We start from the raw sequence: 24,585 nt of genomic DNA on the forward strand, positions 1-24,585 counted from the left end.
GAGTTTTCGGTTAGAACATACCTTTCGAGATAATGTAGGAACGTAATTTCTGTCTGATAAAAACCCAACGAAACGAAAAAGACTACGAGTATTACTGAGAGATACGCAAATTTGGTTATTTCGTCACGTTTCGCAATCTTTTCAAGACGCTGTGTCAAAATAATTTGCAAAATAATGAGACAATGTGAGTTGAAATGCAAATTGAGAACTGCATGTTTTGGAAATTTGTTTTCTATACTTTGTTTACCCGTTCATTCTACGGATTAACATTATAAATCTTCAATTCGGCAAATATTGGCTAATTTCAATCACACGATTGTTGGTGTCGAATTATTGTCCGAAATTCAGGCATGTAGATTGATCGAAGCCACAAAAATTTGCCGGTTCAACTTAAAAATCTTCCAATATATATATATATATATATATATATATATATATATATATATATATATAGCGAGGTGTTGTTGCATACGTGAATAGTGATAATGCTGGACTCAATCCTGCACGCAGGTACGTTACAGACAAAACAAAGTTAATACACAAAAAATGGAGGTGAAACTTGTTTCTTTTCAACTCCTTCGAACAATGTTTTTGCATGCTCGTTCACCAAATTATACGTTATCACAGGCACTGGTTAAATTAGCATTTTGCTGGAGTCGCGCGCTGATTCGAGACAGGTATGCCGCATTGTAACCTGTGCAAAAGAATTAGAGGTCGTACAGTTAAAAAAAAAAAAAACAGTGCGAAGAAAAAGGTGATGTAACGTAACGTCGTAACGGCTGCGAAAATCTTTAGAAACGGAAAAAACTCGTTACTTAAAATTCCTCTGGGAAATCCGCGAAGTCGGTGCAAAATTAAGGGAATGAAAAAATCCACAGCTTCGGATATCGAACTGGGCTAATGGCGAGCTTTAATAACCTTGGAGGTTGCGCGTCTACGGTTGGCGAACGAGGCCAGGTGAGAAGTTGCGCTTTTGCCAAGGGGATAAAACTGCGTTGGGTCAACATCGTTGCATACAAGATGATGGCGCGAGACAAATATGTTTACTACGAGTAAAGAATAACCACGCAAGTCTCATTTTATGCTCAATAGTACAAAGGAATGAAATTACACAAAGGCAATTCAGGTAAGGCTGTTCGTTACTGTCGATTGCGTTACCCAATCGAACGACGATGGTTGAATCGTATGTGAAAGCGTCGAAGTTCAACACGGATTTTAAACAATCTCTCTTTTTTTCCACTGCGTTTTTTTCTTATTCTCATACTGTGCGATCGGTAGTAGAACTACGATAGAAAGTTGCGTAGGTATGATACCGAGAGGTAAAATTCATCCGATGATGCCTGGCAGCCTATTTTACAACCGCCATCGATCCATATTCGTACGACCGAATGAATCTGCGCCGTTCTCTACGATGACGCAGATGTAATATTATTGTACAGCGTACGTGGAGCGAAATTCGTTCGAATTGTTGACATGGTTTAACCGGCTTTATTGAAAAGTAAGCCGATCTGACCTCTCTGAATTCAAGCGGAACGAAACGTAGTCACTTTCGATGGCGTATTTGGAAGCACGCAGCCGTTCTTCTGATAATTTTCACTTTCGATGATGATTTCTTTTTTTATACGACGGCGAAAATTGAGAATGACAATGGTAATTTTATACGGGCAAAAGAGGCTATTTAGTCGTGGAAATTGCAAACCTCTTTTTATTAAAATAACTCAGAAATTGCGTGAAATCGCTACGATTAGTTTGAAATAATTTGGTATCACTTTAAAGGCGTTTGTAATAATTGTGAAATCGTTTAGAAATCAGTTTTGAAACAGAGTGTAACCATAGGCGAAACCGCTTATAATTATTTGAAACCGCTGCGACATTGTTTTAAACAGTTTGAAATTACTTTAAAACAATTGATAATCGTTTGTCACTTGATCTGCAACTGAATAACACCTCGTCCCCGGGTAAATTTATTTTTTAGAAATAGATTCCCGAAGATCGGTACAAAACTGTGAAAAATATTACTTTCGACCACATATCCGGAATCACATTAAAAATTGATGAATTTTATTATAATAACGGTAAAATAATATGACAATCATTACAAAATTCATAAAACAAATATAATCGCACTGTACGAGGAAAACTTTCACGTCCTATTATTTATTTATTTATTTTTTTTACAATGACTGACGTGTTGTATCGTAATTACATGTACAATATACTTACAACACACGTGCGTGTAAACGCATTTGATTACCTACAATGGTGTCAAATTTTATTACGTCACAATTAATTGGCTAAGATAAAATAACCGTTCGTCTTGAACACTAACTTTCTCGATTCTGTGCGCAGGTGATACGCATATTCTTACGTACTCGAATAAAAGGATCAAATGTAATTAATTTCTCCCTCGAAATCGGAACTGTGGTTCAATGACGTTCTGATATAATTACCGAAAAATGCGCACAAACCGTTCGCTCTGGAAACCAGGCCGAATAACCAATTTTCCGATTGGCGATGGGGGAATAAATGGTGAAAAATAAGAAATTGGAACAAACTTGGACACGTTTGATTGATTGGAAAAATAAATTTAACTGCACGCGGTCTCTAGTAGACTTTTTGGAAATTCAATGCCCACGTCGAAGAAATGAAAATCAATCATACATATAATCAAGATTGGATCTTTACTTTAAAAAAACACGCTCGTATTTAGACCTCGAAGTTTCATCCAGATTGCCTTCTACGATCCAACTGCAAATTCCGATGAAAATCCGGTCGCAATTTTTGATGGCAAAGAAATTTCACATGTTCATCGCACAGTAAGACTTCTCAACATTCATCGAATCAATCGTCTTATATTTGACTGGGTCAATTGATCGAATTTACAGATGAACTCGGCGATATTTGCGAACTAAGGGTACAAGAAGTCAAAGCGTTATGCTTCTTTGAATTTTTCAATTTTCTGTAATATAATTAAAAAATGTATTCAACAATTTTCAATACAGCGATTTCACAACTATCCCAATTTTGTCCACCTCAATTTCAAGTTATCTCGAAGGCAAAGGTCAATATTTTCCATATCTTCTCTTTCAAGTTACTGAAAGTACAAGCGCACATTTATATACCTTTGTCGTATAATCGATCGAGATCTAACGCGTTACACGAACCAATAAATTTCTCGAGAGAACCGCGCGATGCAACGATCATATTTTCTACGCAATACTTGCACTTCGCTTTGGGATATCCTCCCGTAAACTTAGAATGTAAACACGCAACGAAAGTGCTTTTCTCCTTAATTTTCTCCTTAATGCACGCTCCGATCATCGTAACGCAAGCAGGTTAAAATAGCAGTCTTATCGGGACCTTGAGCTGGCTACTGGACTACGACTGCATAGATATATCTCTTATGGCCTCTTTCATTGGACGAGCTGCATATTTATGTGCGGTATTAGATATATCTAGATACACAATATATATGTACATACATGTATGTATGTATGTATATATATATATATATATATATATATATATATATATATATATATATATACACACCTAGATGGAAATTAACAGACGATTCTATGCAATACATATTGCAGTAGTTCCCGAGTTGCAGCTGCTGATCTATGCAGTGTTGTACGGTGAAACATAACCCGCGCACTAACGGCAGTATTGCGCAACTGTTCGACGTTGATAAAAACGAAAAATAACTATTAGAAATTGAAAAATAGCATAATTATACGTGCGAAATTATAGACAAGTGTTTTTGTTTTTTTTTTATTTTTACTCTTGTATAATATACGTGTATGTAGATACAACGTATAAGCTGATAATTATGCCAGCTGTATCAATTCTGTTGTACCACATTTTTCTGTCTCCACGAGACGACATTCGCCTAAAACCAAGGTGATTATTGTGCTTCGTGTAATCAACGCTTGCAATTTATTAAACGACGAACAGTAAAGGAAATTTATTATTTTTCAACAGTAGAGTTTTACGATTACGGTGTTGATTCCGACGAGGTGAAATAAAATAAATTGAACAATTTAATTATTGGTTGAATAGAAATTATGAGACATGTGAAAAGGGCGTAATTATTCAGTTGTATAATTAAATGAGAAGGTCCCTGCTAAACTTGTCGGTTATTAGTTTTTATTTACCGTCCGGTGAACTTTACTTTTATGACCATTCAACGTCAATTTTATAAAAATATTCCATGCGTAACAGTTTTAGCAGGCTAATAAGGATGATGAGTACTATATGATTTTGTTGTTACACACGTATGTATGCGGGTCAATTTTCATTGTTATGCAGAAAAAAAAAAATTGAAAAAAATTAAAGAATCAATAAGATTCACAGCGTAGAAACGGGAGAGAAATCAACATAATAATTGAAAAATAGCAAAGAAATTTTCCCATACTACCATGTGTTTACGTTTCATATAAATCAAGGTCCTTTCGGAAGATCGAGGATTAACTTTCGAATGAACGAGTCCAAATTTATACGTTTCAAGATCAACGCATTCTATCGTTTATTCCACGAAGAAAATTAATTTTAAAAAATAACTGTCGAGTTGCCTTAAAACGACGTTTCGCAAAGTCTTACATGTACTAAATTTTCTTAAAAATATCTGTATATGGCATATAATTATCAGCTTCGACAAACGACTGATTACAAATGAAAAAACGAAAGAGAAAAATATTCCAATTCACAAGGAACATGGAATCCACCTGCAGATATATTGTACCAAGACGTAACAACCTCGTGTTAAACCCGGCAGCAGGTAGGCGGGTATACACGTATAAATTCGTACGAGATTTACAAAAGTTCATGAAAAGAAGGAGTCGAGGTGGGGGAGGGGGGAATAAAAATTTTCGTCGAGCGAAAAGATTCTTCGGTAGGTAGATAACACGTAGCAGTTAGACACAGTCTGCAATGGCATCCTCTGGCATTTCGCCAAGTGGCTAGGGTTATCTCATGGCAGATCGAGGATTTAGAAATAACCACGTGCCGTCGACGACGTGTCCCGAAGACAACTTAAAGCGCGTTAAGATCGCTGCACAGTGGTCTGAGACAACGAAACTTTCGTTTCAGAAATATTTTTTTTGGGGGGGGGGGATGAAATCTTTCGAACGCGTTGAAAAAAGGCAACGATAAAATGACTAATTTAAAAATCAGTATATCTATATATGTGTATAGATTACAGCGGTTGTGCGAAAGGTTTTTGCAGCTGCGTATCATTTGACGTACCTGGAGGATTCCTTGATAGTTAACGACGCAAACGATTCTTCCGCCGTTACATAGACAACCGGAGTTACATTTCGCACGCGCTTACTGCGTTCAATGGGTAACTCCGGTTGCCTATATGCCGGCGGGAAGTAGTTCGCGTTGTTAACTCTCAAGGAATCCTGACGATAAGGTAAGTGTCTACCAATTATTGACCTTTTTCGGTTGCATCTGTTTGATACAAAGTTCTAAAATAACCAAAAATATAAACTTGCAGCCTCTGATCCTAGAGCAATTGCTTTAGTAATCGAGAAAGTCAAAATTTTTTGTCGTCAATTTATAATTTCGTAAAATAACAGGGTCAATAATTGACAGACTTATCGTATATATCGTTTGAAATATTCGAACGTTGTGCGGTTTCGTTGGATAAAAAAGAACAGAGACTCACCATGCGGCCTGCTCGGTTCCTCCCCTGTCGGCATCGGGGATTTGACACCGTTCTTCGCCTCCATCTCGGTGCCCTGTCCAGTTCCGTTTCCGGTACCCATTTCGAACGGAGAGCGCGGGATTTCGGCAACTTTATCCGGCGATAGATTTCGACTCGGTTACTCCTCGTCGCGAGTGGGTTTTCTCGATTTTCTCGCTTTTCTCGATTTTCTCGATTTTCTCGGTTTCCGTCAGACACAGCTCGTCAGCCTAGCGCCAAAGGCTCCGTGTCGCTCACCTAGGCAATGCTCACTAACGAAAACTCGGCGAGCACCGCGCCGCTAAGAACCTCGCGTCCGTCGCCGATCAGCCAATCACCGGCTTGCCCGTTCGCCCCACCCTCTGTTTACCTCCCGCTAGTCTTCATCCCCCTCCCTTCCGCCCTCGCCGAGCCGGCTTATCGGCAACTCTCGCTGCGAGGGATTAAACCTAATCCGTGATAGCGCGAGTCTCGGTTGACCGTTCAAATTGCGGTAAAGACCGTTCGGCACCCTCCGTTTTTCGGCTCCCAGAGTGAGAAATGCGATTTTGTTTATACCTAAACGCGGTATCGTCTGTTGCTATAAAACGGATATTGAAGGGGAGAATTAGAAATTTCGTTTACACCTTTGTTTTCAAGTCTCTTCCGCAACCTTTAGCCTTTCTAGCCACGGTTTGTATGGCATTGAAAATAAACGACGTATCAGTTTTCTTCGATCGAAACCGGAATTCGAAGGCAGGAATTATTTTTATCCAATATTGATAGGGTTGCGCCTGCAATCAGCGATTCGCGGATATTTATCAATTTCTTGTTATTATTATTGTTATTATGCATAATTGCTTGAAGAATGACGGTATATATGTGACAGGACATAACGTGACTTTGACGCACGGGAAAAATACGGTATTGCAATGAGATTTTATAGCTCTGCTGTGCGTTATAAATAAATATATATATATATATATATATATATATATCGTAAAAGGCCTAAGATTATTTTCATTTTCATTCCGTTAATTATCCACTTTTGCTAATTATGTATAATGCGTATATGCGTGTAATAGAGAATTTTTCTTATCAATATTTTTAGTGCTACGATTACGTGGCGTTATTCTAATTTATTATATTTATTGTATAGTTTGCGCGTGAACTGGAAAAATTACAAAGACACAGTGTGTTTTATTTTTCTTACGACAAGTGTTTTTCTCACTCGTAACCGACGGATACTCGCACCAAGCGTCGAAAATTTATCACTGTTGAATTCAAATTTCCCTAATACGGATACGAAAATTTGGTTCAAAGTTGTGAAGTGTTGGAAAGAAAATTGCGCTATCTAAAAATTCGGGAGCGATCAATCAATTCGAAGACGTGATGTCAAGAATGGAGAAAATAATTGCTAGTTATAAATCTACATTGACAACTGACCAGTTTTAATAAAACGAAATATAATTTGACGGCGTTTTTCGCAACATGCCAAGTCAACGTGTCGGAATGAAAGTTTTTGAAAAAAATAAATAAGTAAGTAAGTAATAATAAAACGTAATCCAACCTTAAACCTATAAGCTGATGACTCTTTTTCGCGGTTTATTGCAGCTTTGTCAGTTACGCCCGTATAAGGTTATATGGTTATAGATTTTGCACACCTGTTGTACGGTTCTTTAAGTTACAACGTTGTCCGCTAGTTTTTCTTATCGTTAAACCATTAAACTCTGCGATGCAGGACGGCAGGTCAAAGAGAGAAGGAGAGAGAGAGAGATAAAGAGACGGAAGGGATAAGAAGCATTTAAAACTACGACGTAAAAGGAAAAACGCTCTTACTTTCAAGGAACTAAATTCAGGTTTATACACCGCTTCAACGATCGCCGCAGCGTCTCAAATATCACATACGTGTATTTACATGTGCCTACGTATAAACCTGACTTCGACCAGTTAACATTGGGCTTTATAAATACGCGATGAGACTACTTCGCACTTGACGTTCCTTTCAAGGAATTCTTGGGCTCCGTAATTCGTCACGTTTATACGAGGTCAAGATCGCAAGTTTTAGAGCTGGCTGCTGTATATACACAGGTATGCATTGTGTACGCAGGTATACCTGACCATAGAAGAGATACCGCTAGGTAAACACAGTGAGAGGTTATATTTTTCACACTGTAAATTCCCCGGAGTTTTCAACTCGGGCTTTCCTGCAGGCCTTCCGCGAAGTTGCGGAATACCTCTGACTATAAATTTATTATATTTTTCCAGGTTTGCTCCTTTTTCTGCTGCAACGGTCGAGGAATCGATGATTTTTCACGTCAAATAATTTTTCTCGTCAACATCTTCGTAGCTGATTATATTCAGACGATCAAGTTTCTCAATACGTGCACACTGTTATGAAAGAAATGTCTAGTTTAAATCACTGTACACAGTCCTCTAACTATTCGCAATTTGTACCATAACCGAAGTATACAGTTTCGTAAAAAAAAAAATGAAAATAAGTTTTATTGCTGCAACCATAAAATCCAGCATCTGTTGCTGTTCTTTTTTATCGCGATCATTCGTGCTATACCTATTTTCTTCCAACTGTTGCAATACTCTGATGTCGGTGTAAGGAATAAATTGTCTTTAAGGCCTTGTTTGACGGAAAAAAAAAAAAAAAAAAAAAAAATAGAAAATCATTAAACTAATCAACCATGAGATTCAATGCTGCGACATTTGCAAAATGTAATATCGACAACTATAATCACAGGCTACAGGTGAACTCTTTCTTCCCTCGAATCCGGATCATTTAGCCGAGTGATCGTTAACCTTATCAGCACGTTACAGTGTGCGGCATCAGATGCTACGTAGGATAAATTTTCTCCTCGGTATAACTTCGTACTGTGCTCTCTGTTAAGAGATTGATCGTTTGAGGCGTGTCGGCGCGACGCGACGTATATAAAGCACGTGCCGGAGAGTAGGTCAAGCGCACAAATACCCGGAACGATTGACCGATTCGATCCCGTGATGATAAAACACGGGGTCGCGCCTTGCCGCCGCTCCGTCGGTAACGATGACGGATGAGTCTGCAAGGTTCTACTCCGGGCTCCTTACGACTACCGATCGCACGATCGTACAAAAAAAAAAAAAAAAAAAAAACGAGACCACCATAGCTACGGATCCTTGAACATCCGGAATCCGGATCCGGTGTCAAAATCGTTTCATCACCACCAGATTTTGAGTACTTTTGGCTGAAACACATTCGTTCGTCGATCTCGATCCATTGCACGATTTTTCTATGCGCAAGTAAAGGTTTGACCCTCGAACCTACTACGTATATGCCCAGGAACCTAGGCATATTCAACCCTTTACCCTACATATATACCGTTAAACTTTCACCCTCTGTATATACGTCCGTCTAGGGATCAGGAATTCGACACTAAGCCGTATATATATATTCTTGTACGTTGAAAAGCCTGACTCGCATCGCCTTCTTTCCTCCCTCCCATTCAAACCCGAAAACTGGGGTTGGCGAAGCACCCCTAATATATATATATATATATACCGTTATATATATATATAATCCATCGATTATTTTTAGCTATTGTCCAGCGAACCGAACCATCATACCTACATATTCAGCATCACCAAAAATATGTAGGTATGATGGTTCAGTTCGCTGGACAATAGCTAAAATAATCGATGGATCGATTAATCGGGTCCAAAAAAATTATCGAACACGACTCGATTGAATCAGTAAAAAATAATCGATTGATCGGTTATTTCGTAATTTTTTGAAACGGTGCATATGAAATCAAAATTTCGTAAACTTCAGTATGTAGTCATGCGTACAGAAGTAGCGGTGAAATTTTTTGATAATTTACAGTTTCATTCAAAATATTTTTCTATTTCAGGTGAAAATATTCATTTACCTTTCACTATTTATATCAAATAGGTACTTAGTAGGTAAGGCAATGATAATAATTGATACTCTCATCACATAAATTGATATTATATTGCGTCGTTCGTGGGAGTAAAAAAACAAGAAACGATTCTGAGGAAAAATAATCGAGTCGAACATCCATTATTTTTTATTATTCTTACTGGATAAGACGCTTCTTTTTTTCGGTGCCTGTGTTGGTTACTCGTCAAGATGAACATGTGCTCGATGATTATGGCAGTACTGCATCGCTCGGCTTGCACTGCTTATACATTGCGTAAAATAATCGCTTGAAGATTATACCGTCAAAATGGGCAATGATCCGAAAAAAGTGCAATAAAATGAACATGTTCTTTGACAAAGTAGATCTGTGACGATCGATATCTTACAATTAAGATATGTAGATTTTGCTTTATATATATATATAGTATAGTATACTTGAATCGGCTCAAGAGTTGAATTTGCGATTCAACCGTCGAGGAGGAGATTCGGGGTTCATACGTTTTTTGAAATCCGAAAATCCCTGACTTTTCAAGGCAATTCAATCCGAAAATAGAATTTTTCCAGTAACCTTGCAAGAGATATAAAGCTGACTGATGACCATTTTTTTTACTTATTAATACCAGTACCTTGATTATTACCTAGAAACTATCTCACTGTCTGTCTATCAATTTACAAACAATAGTCTGCGACTTTTCGCAAGTTGAAACACAGTTTTGAGACCGATCTTTTTTTTTTTCTTTAAGATCGATAAGAATTCGTACTTCTCGTACTAATTCGAGTTTATTTCTTCGACCGACTTGAAATTCCAGTCTTATTTTAAAAATTCTCTGACTTTTATCCTGCTGTAAGAAATTCCCAGGGTTTTCCCTGTACGTACGAACCCTGAGATTGAAACACTTGGTGCTGACGTAAGTTTGTCTAACGTCGTTTTTCGCTCCATGTGCCGTCTCGGCGCAGATCTGCAAATATTTTTATTGCGCACTCGATTCATTACGATTTATCACAGTTTCTTTCCTCCTAATAGAAATTTCGAACACGAGATGCTGGCTGGAAGGGTTGAGGTATTAAACTTGTCCGACGACACGTATTCTGAATCTTAAAAGAATTCCTCGAATTCTTGCTCACCGTAAAGTCACGGTCAATACTTTTGCTACGTCGAAATGTGCTAGTCGTTTTATCATGCCGGTAACGATGAGTAAGTAACCCATTTCGTCTTTTTACCATCAAGGCCAGGATCGGCAAGGAATACTTAATATTAGATGGTGATTTATGCAGGTGAGTGAACACGACGCGGAAAATAACAGAATTTGTTTTCCTTCATGTTTCTTGAAAATCTATACAAATAATCGTGTTGCATGAATTTTACGTTACGTTGTTCCGGACGTATACAATTTTTATGTCTATCGTCCTACCGTCAGGGCTAGAATTTTCACGGATTCGTCGTCAAGAACCTCTAAAAAATTCTAAAAAAGTCCCAGTGTTACAATTCTATTTATAATATTCGCACGAGTGATAATTAATAATTGAAAAAAATTATTAACATCGCATTGGCATTACCTGTAGCCATTAGAATGTCTATTATAAGCGCGTGCGACAAAGTACAAGTTTTCGTTAATTAAGCATAAGGTACTCCTACGTGTATTACCTTAGCTTTCCGGGTAACTGTCAAGTGAGCATAACGCATTATTAAAATTCAAATTATCTCCGGAATAGCAATTATTTTATAAACGTACGAGGAAAATGAATTGTTCATATGCTATCTGAGATATGATATTGTGCAACAATTACATAAGAATAGAACTCGCTGTTTGTATCGACGCGACGTCCGTTTCGCAGAATATCATATCAGGTTCATTCTCACCAATTCGTTACAACTTTCGACCGCGTTTTTACCCCTTGTCGTGTGCCGTGAACGCGATATTGATCGTTGTCATTTTTCGAAACATCCTTGTTAGCAGAATAGCCAATCGTTGTTATTAGACATGCGTGATTCGGACGAGTCGATGACTCTTCGGCACTGTTACAGCTGCATTACGGAGTGCAGAATCATCTTAAAAATGAGCACGTGACACTGACGTATGAACCGTATTTGAATCAGTGCGAGTTATTGATTATCGATCTGCATTGCCGCTTAATATGTCTATATATATATATATATATATATGTATATGTATATATATATATACGTCTCGTAGATTGCGATCATGGATTAGGCGCTTAAAATGACAATTGGCGTTGAAGCGATCTACGCGTCAGTTAAAAAAAAAAAAAAAAAGAAAAATGTAATATACAATCTTCGAGTATTTTGATGGATCGATCGATCCGTCTCAATCCGCACAACAATCTGCCATCGTGATAATCACACTCATGTATATATACGGCGACCGAATTGGTCGCCAAGTACCTTTGATGCTCACATTCTCGGGGATGTTTCAATTTACTAGTTACGTACTGAGACAGTACGATCACTACGACAATTGCTACGACCTGGATCTCGGAGAATCGGTTCAAGCTCTCCGTTTCAGATCAGTGAATATTATTGCCCGTTAGTCCGCATTGATTATAATGCTTTTTGTTTTTTTTCTCAGTAATCGGATATTAATTTGATTTCCGGATGAAATTTCACTGGTTTCAAAATTTCAAACTCTACAACTGAAATATGTAACCGATCGAACCGTTTCTGCGTAATAAAACGCAAGCGTGTTTCTATATCGCAACGTTCACTTCATCTCCAGATCTTACACCGATACGCAATTGATAATATGCGAACGAGAACCGAGTTCCTACCGAGCTGAAGTTGTCAAATTTCACCGACCAATTCGCACTTCACGAAAAGCCATATTCTCGGACTTGTCTGCTGCGGCACCAGCACGTAACGTACCTACTTCGACTATCTACGAGGAATTTCAAGGTTTACCAGAGTGTATGGCGGATGTCGTTTGGACCGTAGTGCCTTTTCGCCTGCGCATAAAATCCACATTCCATGCAGTAGAAACGGCAGTCGTACGCCAGACGCAAGAAACAGCTGCAGCTCCGCAGGCCGCCTGTATTTACCGAGTTGCACAATCTGTGTCAAGCGAAAGCTGTTTTCCTGTACCGAAAAAAAAAACAAGAGGAAATTATCAGTTGTAAAAATGAATATTCAACAATAAACGAGACGAGTCCCGGTCACTTCAGTATCACCGCGAATGAATTTTCCAATCGTCGCGTCGTCGCAAGGAAAATGTTTAATCCTTGTGTCTTCGTTCTTATTTTCTCGTAAGTTGACCACGTCGCACGTAGAATTTTTTCTTGTTTGTTTAACAATAAGAATTCGACGTGTACATATAATAGAAGGATTAGGTTTGCGAACGGCTCGCAATACGAGGCATTGATTAATTTCATAAAGTTTCGAGTTCAGGACAATAACGAGAAAAGAATTATTAATGAAATTTAGGGTGTTAACGATTTAAGGATCGGTGGTCTTAATTGTTTTGCTGGACCTGCACCTCGTGTGCAAGTAAGACATGAACACGGACAGTTTCAAGAAAAGGGAGAAAGTTGCTTCCCCTTTAGATTTGGCAAAGGACGTTTTTCTTTCAGAATACTCTTCAGTTGGTCACGCAAGTTAAAATCATTATCAATCTCTGACAACTCGGTACTTCGAATCATTTAATCTTACAACACGAACTGTACCGGAACATTGTAGCACACCGAACGTGTTCACATTCATTCGAACTTGAACCTTGAAATTTATCGAAGTTATCAATCGAACGGTGTAATCATCAACTCTTTAATTACAAGCTTACTTTAGAACCAATAAAATTTATATCTAGATACTCTCACAGTTTTGGAATGTAAATTTTTAACACCTCAGCTGTATCGTGAACTTTGTGGCGGTAAGATCTTTATTTTTTACCCAGTGCTGACAAGTCTATCTCTTCTTCTCTACATATATAAAATCCAACGTCGTTCATTTATAACTCTAGAACTGCCAAACAGATTTTTATTCCTTTTTTTTTCTGTAAGTAGCTACAACGTCTGGCCAAATTTTAGACTGTATTTTGTTATAACTATGTAAATAGTTTTGGTGATAAAACGATACTTGTAAGCCAAGTCGGAAGAGGATCGCACACTTGTGCCAAAGCTGTCTAAACTCTTACCGATTGAGAAAAGATACGTTGAAGAGTTTTCAAGGTCTCGATGAGCTCTGCAAATAAGTCCACGTCTAATAGTTTTCCCGCAAGAAGCATTTGAAAATATTAACGCGACGGTTCGCTACATGTATAATAGGCCTAATGTATAAGTACACAGGTACGTTATAGGAGAAAACGTCGCAGGGATCGCTCGGATTTACGAATCGTGAATTAAAAACAATGTACTCGAATTGATTGGACGCGCAAGTGTTAATTTTGTCAATACACGAGCGAGAGCGTGATGCCGTTATTACAGGCATTATTCGAGGCACGGGAGGCACGTGATATCGTCGGAATTTCAAATGTATACCCGAGACCCCGGCACGTGACTACGTAAGACGTCGGATCAAAGTTGCTAACATCGCAGGGTGACGCAGATATTATTTTACAACTGATTGCCGGTGTGTTTAACACGTGGACTCGAGACGTCGAGTCGGATGCAGATGAAACGTAAAAAAGCGCTACGATTGAGGGTCTTTCGTGGTTTTTCGTCTAATGCGCATCTAATCTTGCACAATGTTGTCGCGCAACGAGCGCACGCGAGTTTACATCCAAACTTTATGGTGGATTTCAAGAAGAAGAATAATGCACGCGTCGCTCAATGTTAACATCTTGACAAATATGATGTTTATTGCATGCGTTTAAAAAGAGAGGAAATATAATATAATGTATTTAAGTACACAATGAATGATGAATTCACGTTTTACTGAACATGCTAACGTGAACTAATAATTAATAATATTTAATCAAGTAGGAATAAATTGATCAGGATGTGACTATAAATGGCATTTCTGCCATTCCTAGGTACTGAATCCGTTTGCCAATAAAGTTTTCAAAAAGGGTTAGCTATCGTTAAAATACGGTAGTGGGAAAAACAAGCAAATGTTACCAATCGGTATCATAAAATTTGCAAAAAATGTGTTATGTGATACTTGAAAATCGAGGAAGGGATCCATAGGACTTTATTCCGTTCTCTGGTAAATACGGAAATTTCAACAAATGCTGATAATTGGGAAACAGATTTTAATGGGATTCGGAAAGTCTAACCTTGCGAATACAAATTGGCGTTAAATCTAATCCTGCAATCTGCATAACATTGTCGATCTACAAGCGTGCATTTCCACGAATCAGTGAATTCGTGATGAATAAGAGGAAAAACGTCTCGTGTAGTAATTCAATTAAACTAGTATCAATGCATAAATCGTTTCGCGAGATAACAAGCGAATATTTTCATAACAACGAATACTTTTTTGCTTTGTAACAGGTATACTTTTAGTGTGGAAGTGGGCGAACTCGTGTTCAAGATTTCTACTTCGATATTGCGAAGCAAAATTGAATCACTCTTCCTCGGGGTACATTACGTAATTTCCGGTTACTGCTATAAAATCACACATTCTTAGCTGGCTGATATTTTCGAATCACCTATTCTTATTCCACACGAATTGTTTAGCAAGTGGCTTCGTTAAATATGCAGGAATATGCCACAGAGATTTTGTGGTTTGATTTAAATTTTCTGGTAGAATAACACGCACAAGCAACGCACGCTTCGATATTATTATTACCATTATCTACGCCAATAAACTTTCAAGAGAAGAGGAATTTAGCGTATTTTCTAAACAAATAAAACTAAATCGGACAAATACTTGTAGAAGTCTGCGAATGCTTGTACTATAACCGTATGTGCATGGAAGTTGAAATGCGTCGAAGCTACTCGCACGTGATTGACTCTGACAAGTTTCGACGTTGACGCGTTAATAACGATGTCACTCCTCGATATTTGCACGTAAAGAAATTTGCACGAACGGTGTGAAAACAATATTCAATGTCAATAAGAAAGTCGCGGCTGTGTGGTTGAAAAATGTGGAAACGATCGGCGACGATATTTGTCGATATAACAAATGTTACAAATGATCGGATAATCGTTTGATTCGCTGTATATGAATTACACAGATAAGACGCGTCACGCTTCAGCTGAAAAACATTGACAACAGAGAAATTTTCCCTTCATTTATTAAGATTCTTTTCTTTTTATTTCATTTATTACCGCTGTGCTTGAAAAAACACAAGACAATGGCAGCGTACTTTTGTCCGCTATATTGTACGAAAAATTAATTAACGCGATCACGTAACGCGAGACGATATAAAAGACTTTTCGAAATCCTTGGCTGCATGTTATTCTACGTCAAATTTGCGATTTCGTTTAATAATTGCCCACGGTTATAAATCGCGATTAAACGGTGTTGATCGATGGAAATAATTCGACCGGAGTATCATTACTATGTCCAACTTGAATAGTTGTTTATAATCGATAAGCCGAGAAATTTCAAAGCTCGGATCATTCTCGGCACGTTATATACACACTTGGATCTCGTGTTGGCACAGTGACTGTCACGTGTGCTTTCGTTAGATTGCAGGTCTGTTTCGAGACGGGCCCCTCGTCTTATCGTCGTCACGATAATTATACCTATACATATACGGGATATTAACGGCTAACAATAATTTATAACGAGAGTCTGACGACTTTGGAGTCTTTGCAGATATATAATAATAGAATTCATATACCTAGGTATACGTAACTGTGGGTATATATTAAAGCGGTGGGTTAATTTATTACATTTTATTTGTAAATTTGCCGAAGGAGGCTCGTGCCGACATTTTTTTTTTTTTTTACCAGTTTTAAGTTTAAGGATAAAATTTTTATGTTTTGAAAATATTAACGAAAATTCATTATCTGATAATACCGTCCTTCATGTTCAAAAGACTACGTGAATTTACGTGCGAAGTTGAACCCCAGTTTGTCAAAAATCTTACGTAATCGTAACGTCAATTTGTGTTCGGATAAAATTTTTATCTCAATTCAAGATCAGACTTAATGCTTATCATGATAGTGCAGATTTAACACCGAACTAAGTCGTCTCGAATGAAATTTTTACCGCTTTTACAAGACTCAGCTTTTCACAGACTATCTTGGCGTTATTTTCGCACGAAGAAGAAGTCTTGGTATAGTTTTGTTCGCGGCATTGTACGTAGAATTGCGCTTACTGTGACATTTTCGCATCGGTAATTTGATATTTATAATAGTAAAAATAAGTGGAATTTTAGTCAGTCGGTAAAGACCGACTACATCATTCTCTTGAGTTAAAAATCACGGTGCATTGTGACAATCTATTAGTTATGGGACGAAGAATCTGTGAAAAGGTGCAGTATTCGACTAGACGATGTAGGAAATCTGCACTGAAGGTGATACACGTATGTGAATTGTATTATTTGTATACGTATACTTATGTACGCGAACGTTAACGACTATCTTGATTTATGTACCATGAACGCGAGCGACCTTTGCCGTAGCTGTAGGTAAGTCGTATATGCGATAAACCGTGGAATGATTTCACTGAAAATACCTTTATAGCGTCTTTATCCTTCGCTTTGAATACTTGTCGCAATCTAACACATATTGACACACATTCAGCCGTCTCGTATTAATTAAAGCCGGGGAAAAACGTGGTCAGTAAGTCAGAATCTTGTAACAATATACCAACATAAACGCGGTCACGATCCCCTCACGAGCAGGTGATTTCGTTGAGATTAAGTTGGATCAAAACTGCAGTAGAAATGGGCGGCGCCAAAGCGTCGATTACGATTTGCTGGTTCCTTTTGCGTTGCTCAATTCCCAATTTCGAATCGCACAACATGGAGTATAGACAAGTTTAGGGGAAGTAGACATACAATGGTTTTGCTTTTTACGGAATTACGATTTGTCTAGAAATATATGAAATATAAGGAACTAGAAGAGAAATATCGCGGGAGCTGCTTTCTTTTAATTGCAAATTTCATCTACCACGGAGGATACTACAGTATAGATGCATTTTGAATTCGCGTGTCGACTTCTTTCCAACGAATTTCATTGTGCGAAACATAATTTATCTACGAGCATCAGCTGCGCTCTTCAAGTTTATCGCAAACGTGTAACATTTTTATTCGTACTTATTTGATACTGTTTTGAATAATCGGCACATAATTCGTTACAGACTAACGATAGCAGCAGAAGTGAGAAATGTTTCCGGTAAAGGAACCGCGGAAATGTTATCTGATTGCACTTCAGAAAGTACTTATTGATGAAAAATAAACATTGGATCATCGAGACTCAGCTGTACTTGAGAAAGAATTACAATAGAGACCGACCTCCACTCGGCACCGAATACAGAAATATGCATTTTCACGAGGCTGACGAGAAATTAGATAAAAGGAAACGCTATCTCAAGTGGATAATCAAAATCGAGACGATTCATTATTAAAATACAAGGTAACGTATACGTACGAAATTGGGTTGCCGGTTTCTGACCATCGTAACTTAATGTTTGCCATTTGATACTCGGCCAAAATCTAGCAAGCTATAATTCGCGTGCGCAGGAATTGTTGTAATCGCATACAATTAGGCCAGGATCGAAGCGATTTACTTTAATGATGCGGTAGAGAGAGACAGGGAGCACGTAATGCTTACGCTCATAATGTTTTTCAATTCGATTCCGCATGATTCGGCAAAGCAGTGATTACGGGATGCCATGGATTTGCCTCTTCCTCGTGGATTCGTGCAACGACACGCGTTCTTTCATGAATATTCGATCGAGAGCCGAGGTTCTGGTTATAAAGGACCTCGGACATTACCTGCGATGAATAATCGCCCGAAGCTTTTGTCGCAACGGTCGAAAGAACCGAAATGTGGGAAACAACAACGTCTCGCTGTTTCGTTCTGATTGTAATAACTCGGGGCTGCCTATGCTATGGGGCAATTAATCCTGACGACGTATCAGTCATGTCTCGTTTTGCTATTGACGCAACAAAGGCGGACGGAATCGGGACAAACCCGTCAGCGGTTACTGCGTTTCTCTGCTTGGAAAAAGGTCGGTACACGTATGAATAACATTGCTTTGATACACGCATCTTCGTTGCGTAATTAACGTGGTTAAAAGATTGAAAAAAAAAAAATGAAAATAAGAAATAAACATATTTACAAGAAGTTGGCAACACGTTTCAGACGAGCTTGTTCAACTGGTTCACCAGGCCTCAGAACGAAACGTTTTAATTGCTGCCAAAACACCACGCGCAGACTTTGATAATGACATATCTTGACCAGATCTGGATCGTCATCGTAACTATTACATAATTGACGTCGATTGTCCAGGTGCTTTTGATATTTTGATAGAGGTGAGAGATTTTTCACACCTTTTTCGATTGGTGGCTCGAGTGCCAACAATTTTTTTCTTTATTATTTTTGCACATCGATTATTGAACTCGCGATACAAATTACACGACACTTGAAACCAACGAAATGAAGTTAACGTCATGGAATTGGCTGTGGTAGTTTTATTCTAGCAACAGAACGAGAATTTCTCAAAACGAGAATTTGATGATATCTTGAATATATCGAAGTATCGTTAGCAATGAAAATACTGACTTCCGTACGCCAATTCGTATCTAGTCCAAACGCGCGGTATATACTGGATTAAAACGTCAAACATAAATCAAAATCCAGCCGATGGGCCGATCCTCAAATTACGTAATTTAATAACTTGTACTTAGGCGGTGTGTGAGCCGTGTGTCGCTATCATGACATCAATTTCAATCGCTAATAACGCGGCTTTGTTATTTCGACGTATGCGACGTCAAATGACCTATTCCGTGTCAGTTGATAATCCATCCGTCAATTAAATGTACTGTTTTATCTAAATCTTGGATTCCGAAACATGACGGTATCAAACGAGTCCCGATTTTTTGTCAGCCGCGGATGATCTATGGCAAATCATAATAACGGATCGATTCTACGTGTAATCAACGTGGCCACACAACTACCCCTTCCAAATCCGGTTGAAACTGTGTGAAATATTTTTGTTAGTTAATAAGAGATTTTTTGTACATTTCTATTCGCGAGTTACAAATAAGTACGACTTGGAAACTGTTGATCCTAGAAAAAATAGTTGGGCACAATGGAGTTTCAGTTTTGAGTGAACTTTAAAGGTGCAATGTGCAAAAAAAATTTGAGGCCCCTTAAAGTTGGTATAAAATCAAAAAAAAATGTATAATTTTTTAAATTTATCGGAACTATACTTTCTTTCGTTCAAAATTCGATATAATACTTCTGTGATAGTGTGAATAATCATGCGTAAATTTCACTGTACAGCGGGATTTAGTTTAGAAGCTTTTCCTTCGTTATTTTTTGAGAAAAATTTTTAGTCATGAATGTAAAAGAATTACTATAGTACTTAATTTTAAATTATGCGTACTCACGTTTTTCTAACTATATAGATAAATTCGACGTTCGACTTCTGTAACTGAAATAACAATATTTGTTCGTGTGTCGTGTTATCAACCTTAAATGGCTGTACAGCACTCTTGTTTCAGGCAAACTCAGCTGGCATGTTTATAGCACCAACAAAGTGGCTTCTGCTCCAAGATTCAAGGAGTGGCGGGAATGTGTCCGATAAACCGTCACGAATTATGGACCGAGAGATTTTTGAGCTATTTGCGAACATGTCGATATTTCCCGACAGCGACGTGGTTATCGGGCAGAGAGTAAAGTCGGACTTCATCAAATTGATTTCGATCTACAGACCAAGTAATGCGCGCAATCTTGTCATCGAGGATCGAGGATACTGGAAAGACGGATTAGGCATAACCTTAACCTCAACGCGGATTTCCTCCGTTCGAAGAAAGAACTTGCAAGGAACACCGCTCAAGTCATGTTTAGTCGTAAGTAAAATCTCAGCAATTTAAGCTTCCGGTGCTAGTAAAACCATGTGTTAAACTGTTCTTGCCATCATTTTTCGGGGTGTGAAGAAGCCTTCGGTAAACTGTGAGTGACGGATACGATATTATAACGAAAATATGATCGCAAACGAGAGTGGACCGCAGCCATGTTGGTTTTTGACCATCATTTTAATGTGTGCTATGCGGCGTAAAACACTTAACGAATCATCCGCTTAATTACCCTGATATTTTACTTTACACTGTATATTTTAGATTCCAAAAAGCATCTCTCAAGTTTCGAGGATATGTAAAAATGCTTTTCATTTCATTATCGAGTATTTAGTATTAAGGGATGTATATTACATTATTACTAGTACATACTTGCATTCATTCTGAGAAAGAGAATGACTCTCGATACCGTTTCAAAGATCTTTATCATTAGATTACAGATCCCGATTCGATCAACCATTTGACTGATTTCGAGGACCGGCATATAGACACGATAGCCAAGGTGAATTATCCGTGGATACTTTCCTTGGTGGAAATAATGAACGCAACGTAAGTGATTATTTCAGTCTTATAGGGTTTAAATTACGCCTCGCCTCTCGGGATACACGTAAAATATTCTGCATAGTGTTATGTACTGCACAACCGATACGCACGATGAAGAAACATTTTCATTCAACTATAATATCAAACAGCTCGTACGTTGGAACCAACAACGAGCAGCTGTAATCCAACCCGCGTTCCATCTTCATTACTCGACGAAACGCCGTCGGTGTAACGCTGACACGATGTACGAAGCGCAGAAAAAAAAAAAAAACATCACCGTCTGGTTCCGAATGACATTTCGTGTTATATAATGCATATACGTTGTACTCTCACAAGTCAGTTCGTCTTCCAGGCTCTAATACTGTGTGATTGGAGAATAAAAGCTTCTGATTCACGTACAGAGCTGAGAAATGTCTCATTTCAAAAATATCCTGAGGATATTTATTTGAGGGTCTTCTCAAGATTCAAAAAAGACTGCAAGATTGCAAACTGCCATTAACTACTGTCAATTAATTGATTGAGGACACATTTTGTTCTTTGTTTTTTTTTTTTTTTGCTGTCGCAAATTCAGAGTGAGCTTCGAGACCGTCGAAAGCTGGGGCTACCGAGCCTCGAACAATACGTGGAGCGGGATGATCGGTATGCTGGATCGAAAGGAGATCGATTTGGGAGGCACGGCTTTGTTCTTCACTAAAGAGAGAATCGACGTGATTCAGTACATTTCGCTCTACACGCCCACAAGGTGATGATTATCCGACAAGTATATGGAAGAATTATGAATTTATAGTCAGAGTGTACACCTCGGTAGACATAGTGACTTTTGGTTCTGATACATTGTACTGTACGAAAGAGATGATAAAGATATCCACTGTACTAACAAGTCGACAGTTGACAATAAGCGGAACAACATCTTCCCTTGTGTTTATTATTATTATTTTTTTTTTATTTCGTTACTTTATTTAAAAAATTTTTTTCATTCGGTTTTAATCACTTTTATTAAGTTTATCTGGGTGTCTAGTGTCAATAGCATAACAAATTACCTGACATTTCCCGGTTTTCCAGACAAAAATAAACATTTTTCTAGGGTTCATGCTTGATTCATGCGAATTAGTTAAAAATTAACCATTCAGTTCAATTTTGCGTAAACTCAATTACCAAATACATCAATAAACACTCCAATTTTAAGAAACTAATGGAAGATGAGGATCAGCCATTCTTTCTCAACATGAAGGTAGAAACGTCAATCTTGAGAGTATTAACTGTTTTTAAGTACTTGTTTATATTTTTCATAAATTTTACATACCGCTCAACATCAATTCATCGATTTTCAAAATTCCTGCAAAAATCATATCTTCGCCACTTGTACCTTCTTTCACACTAACCACCTTACTTGTCTCACGGAGAGTAATTTTCTACATTTGAAAAAATCGTACACTAGTGAGGAAGAATATACAAAAATTCCAAAACACATGCCCGAATGTCCTGAGATTTCCCGATTTTTACAGACACATGCTTTGAACTGATTTACTTCTGAACTTTCACACAGGCAGGCATTTTAAATTTCGTTAGATCTTTGAGATTAATTATTACAGTTACAACCAAATTTGAAAGCTTTGGTTCATTTATTATAACAACCCACCAACTACTTCAAGGCTTTGTCCTGTGTAGGCCTCCGTTTATACGTTGACGAGGACCTTTATTCTTTCTTCGAGAATCATGTACCCATCCATCAGCGACCGTTGTTCTGCTCAGCCGTCGACATGTCAGTTTTCGAGTACTTTCAACTACACCGATTATCACGCGGCATCTTATTCACGTACAACAACAATTCTACAACAAGAATCAATTTCTGTTTTTTCTCCATCATTTAACGAACAGGGCAAAGTTCATCTTTCGACGTCCGTCCTTGTCTTACGTTAGCAACGTGTTTGTTTTACCATTTCGACCGACCGTATGGATAGCGAGCATGGTGTTCATCATACTGGTATCCGTTCTCCTGTACGTCGCCTGGAAATGGGAATGGCACACTACCCCGAATGAAGTGAGGAAAAAGCTCCTCTTGTCCGGAAATACAGCTCGCATTTCGTTCAGTGACAATATGCTCATTATGATCGGGGCAGTTTCTCAGCAAGGTACACGGTTTACTCGACTTTTTTAGTTAAACAAGGCTTTAACGTCAATTTATTGTTGCACGAGCATTAAATTTTCGCAACAGTTGCAATAAAATATAGTAACGGTGATCGTATTGAGAAAGAATAGCAACGGATACCAGACTTTCCGGTAACAGCTAGAAAACTAATTTTCATTTTCTACCTAGATCTATATTTTTCGACTGTGGTAAAAATTAAAAATCGTTTCCCTCAGTGTATAATCTATGTGTTAGTATTTTTCTGATTTTTTTTTTCTCGTTTCGTCGATTTTAATTTTGTAGCCAACATAACGATTCAGGATCTACGTTCGAGCCGCGCCGGGTTTCCACACGGATTATCGTACTGATGATGTTCATCGCGCTTTTGAGCCTGTATACTTCGTACACCGCAAACATAGTCGCTTTACTCCAATCCTCAACTGGTTCTATCAATACCTTGGACAAGCTTTTACGCAGTTCTTTGAAGATTGGGGTCGCCGATATCGTCTACAATCGTTACTTTTTACCGGTAAGAATTTTGTACGCAATACATGAGACTCTTCGCGATAGTATAAAAGTAATTAGAAAACAATGTGGTACCTATAACAACATCTCGTTACATGTATAAGCGAAATAATTCTACGTTTCGGTAATCCAGGTGGATTTGAGGGAGTTTTGATAAATGATTGATCGTATAGGCAACGTTAATCGATCGATACACGTATAAGATACGAAACGAAAAATCCGAGAAATGAACATATAAATTTTACGACGCTTTGTTAAAATTGCGCACAACACCCGGTTATCGAGTTAATCCGGGTTTTGGAAAAGACTCACGTTATCATATCGTAGAATCTTTTCCTGCAACGACTAAATGACCCAAGGATTTTTCATTTCACGGAGTTGTACACTGTAATCCTTATATCACAATAACGAATTTCTCTATTCGTCCAGACGTTTCAAGACCCAGTTCGCAAGGCTATATACGAGCAAAAAGTTGTACCAAAAGGTCAAAAGCCAGCGTGGATGAGCATGGAAGAGGGAGTGCGAAGGCTGAGGAACGGGCAATTCGCGTTTCACGCTGAATTAGGTTCGGCCTACAAATTGGTGCAGGAGACATTCCACGAGGACGAGAAGTGCGGTATTCAAGAAATCGACTATATGAACATCCTCGATCCTCTTTTAGCTATCCAAAAGCGCTCACCGTATCTGGAGATAATAAAAGTTGGGTAAGATCACGTTGTAGAAATTGAAACGTACGTATCAGGCGGATGTAATACAGTTTTCGACAGCCTTATCATCGCTCAGCTTCAATGAGATACGTTGCTTGGGCGTTTTTTAATGCCGCCTATCGCGAATTACTATTCTTCAAATTGACGGTATAACTAATGAG

The 24,585-nt window shown here is 38.1% G+C and overlaps 2 protein-coding genes across 13 annotated transcripts in view; one reads left to right on the forward strand and one right to left on the reverse strand.

Moving 5' to 3' along the window:
• LOC124305778 (putative inorganic phosphate cotransporter) overlaps positions 1–5,859 on the reverse strand; it is a 39,553-nt gene extending 33,694 nt beyond the window's left edge. The window contains exon 1 of the mRNA XM_046765573.1: positions 5,672–5,859. Within this exon, the coding sequence (XP_046621529.1) occupies positions 5,672–5,771 (100 nt within the window). The 5' untranslated portion in view covers positions 5,772–5,859. The remainder of the gene's footprint in view (positions 1–5,671) is intronic.
• Positions 1–24,585, forward strand: part of LOC124305775 (glutamate receptor ionotropic, delta-2-like) — a 39,814-nt gene that overhangs the window by 13,342 nt on the left and 1,887 nt on the right. Inside the window, exons 1-11 of one of the 12 annotated variants that reach the window (XM_046765559.1) lie at positions 6,024–7,207; positions 7,410–7,759; positions 17,797–18,071; positions 18,316–18,669; positions 18,804–18,973; positions 20,168–20,515; positions 20,955–21,070; positions 21,636–21,806; positions 22,943–23,196; positions 23,513–23,721; positions 24,147–24,421. In XM_046765559.1, coding sequence (XP_046621515.1) covers positions 20,183–20,515; positions 20,955–21,070; positions 21,636–21,806; positions 22,943–23,196; positions 23,513–23,721; positions 24,147–24,421 — 1,358 coding nt within the window. In that variant the 5' untranslated portion in view covers positions 6,024–7,207; positions 7,410–7,759; positions 17,797–18,071; ... (1 more) ...; positions 18,804–18,973; positions 20,168–20,182. Of the gene's footprint in view, positions 1–6,022; positions 7,212–7,409; positions 7,760–10,666; positions 10,869–12,743; positions 13,472–16,446; positions 17,018–17,796; positions 18,072–18,315; positions 18,670–18,803; positions 18,974–20,167; positions 20,516–20,954; positions 21,071–21,635; positions 21,807–22,942; positions 23,197–23,512; positions 23,722–24,146; positions 24,422–24,585 lie in introns of those variants that run through there. The other 11 variants (XM_046765561.1, XM_046765560.1, XM_046765558.1 and 8 more) reach the window with 11 other exon arrangements.

This window comes from Neodiprion virginianus, chromosome 5 (assembly GCF_021901495.1).
Source record: "Neodiprion virginianus isolate iyNeoVirg1 chromosome 5, iyNeoVirg1.1, whole genome shotgun sequence".
NCBI classification, from domain to species: Eukaryota; Metazoa; Arthropoda; class Insecta; order Hymenoptera; family Diprionidae; genus Neodiprion; species Neodiprion virginianus.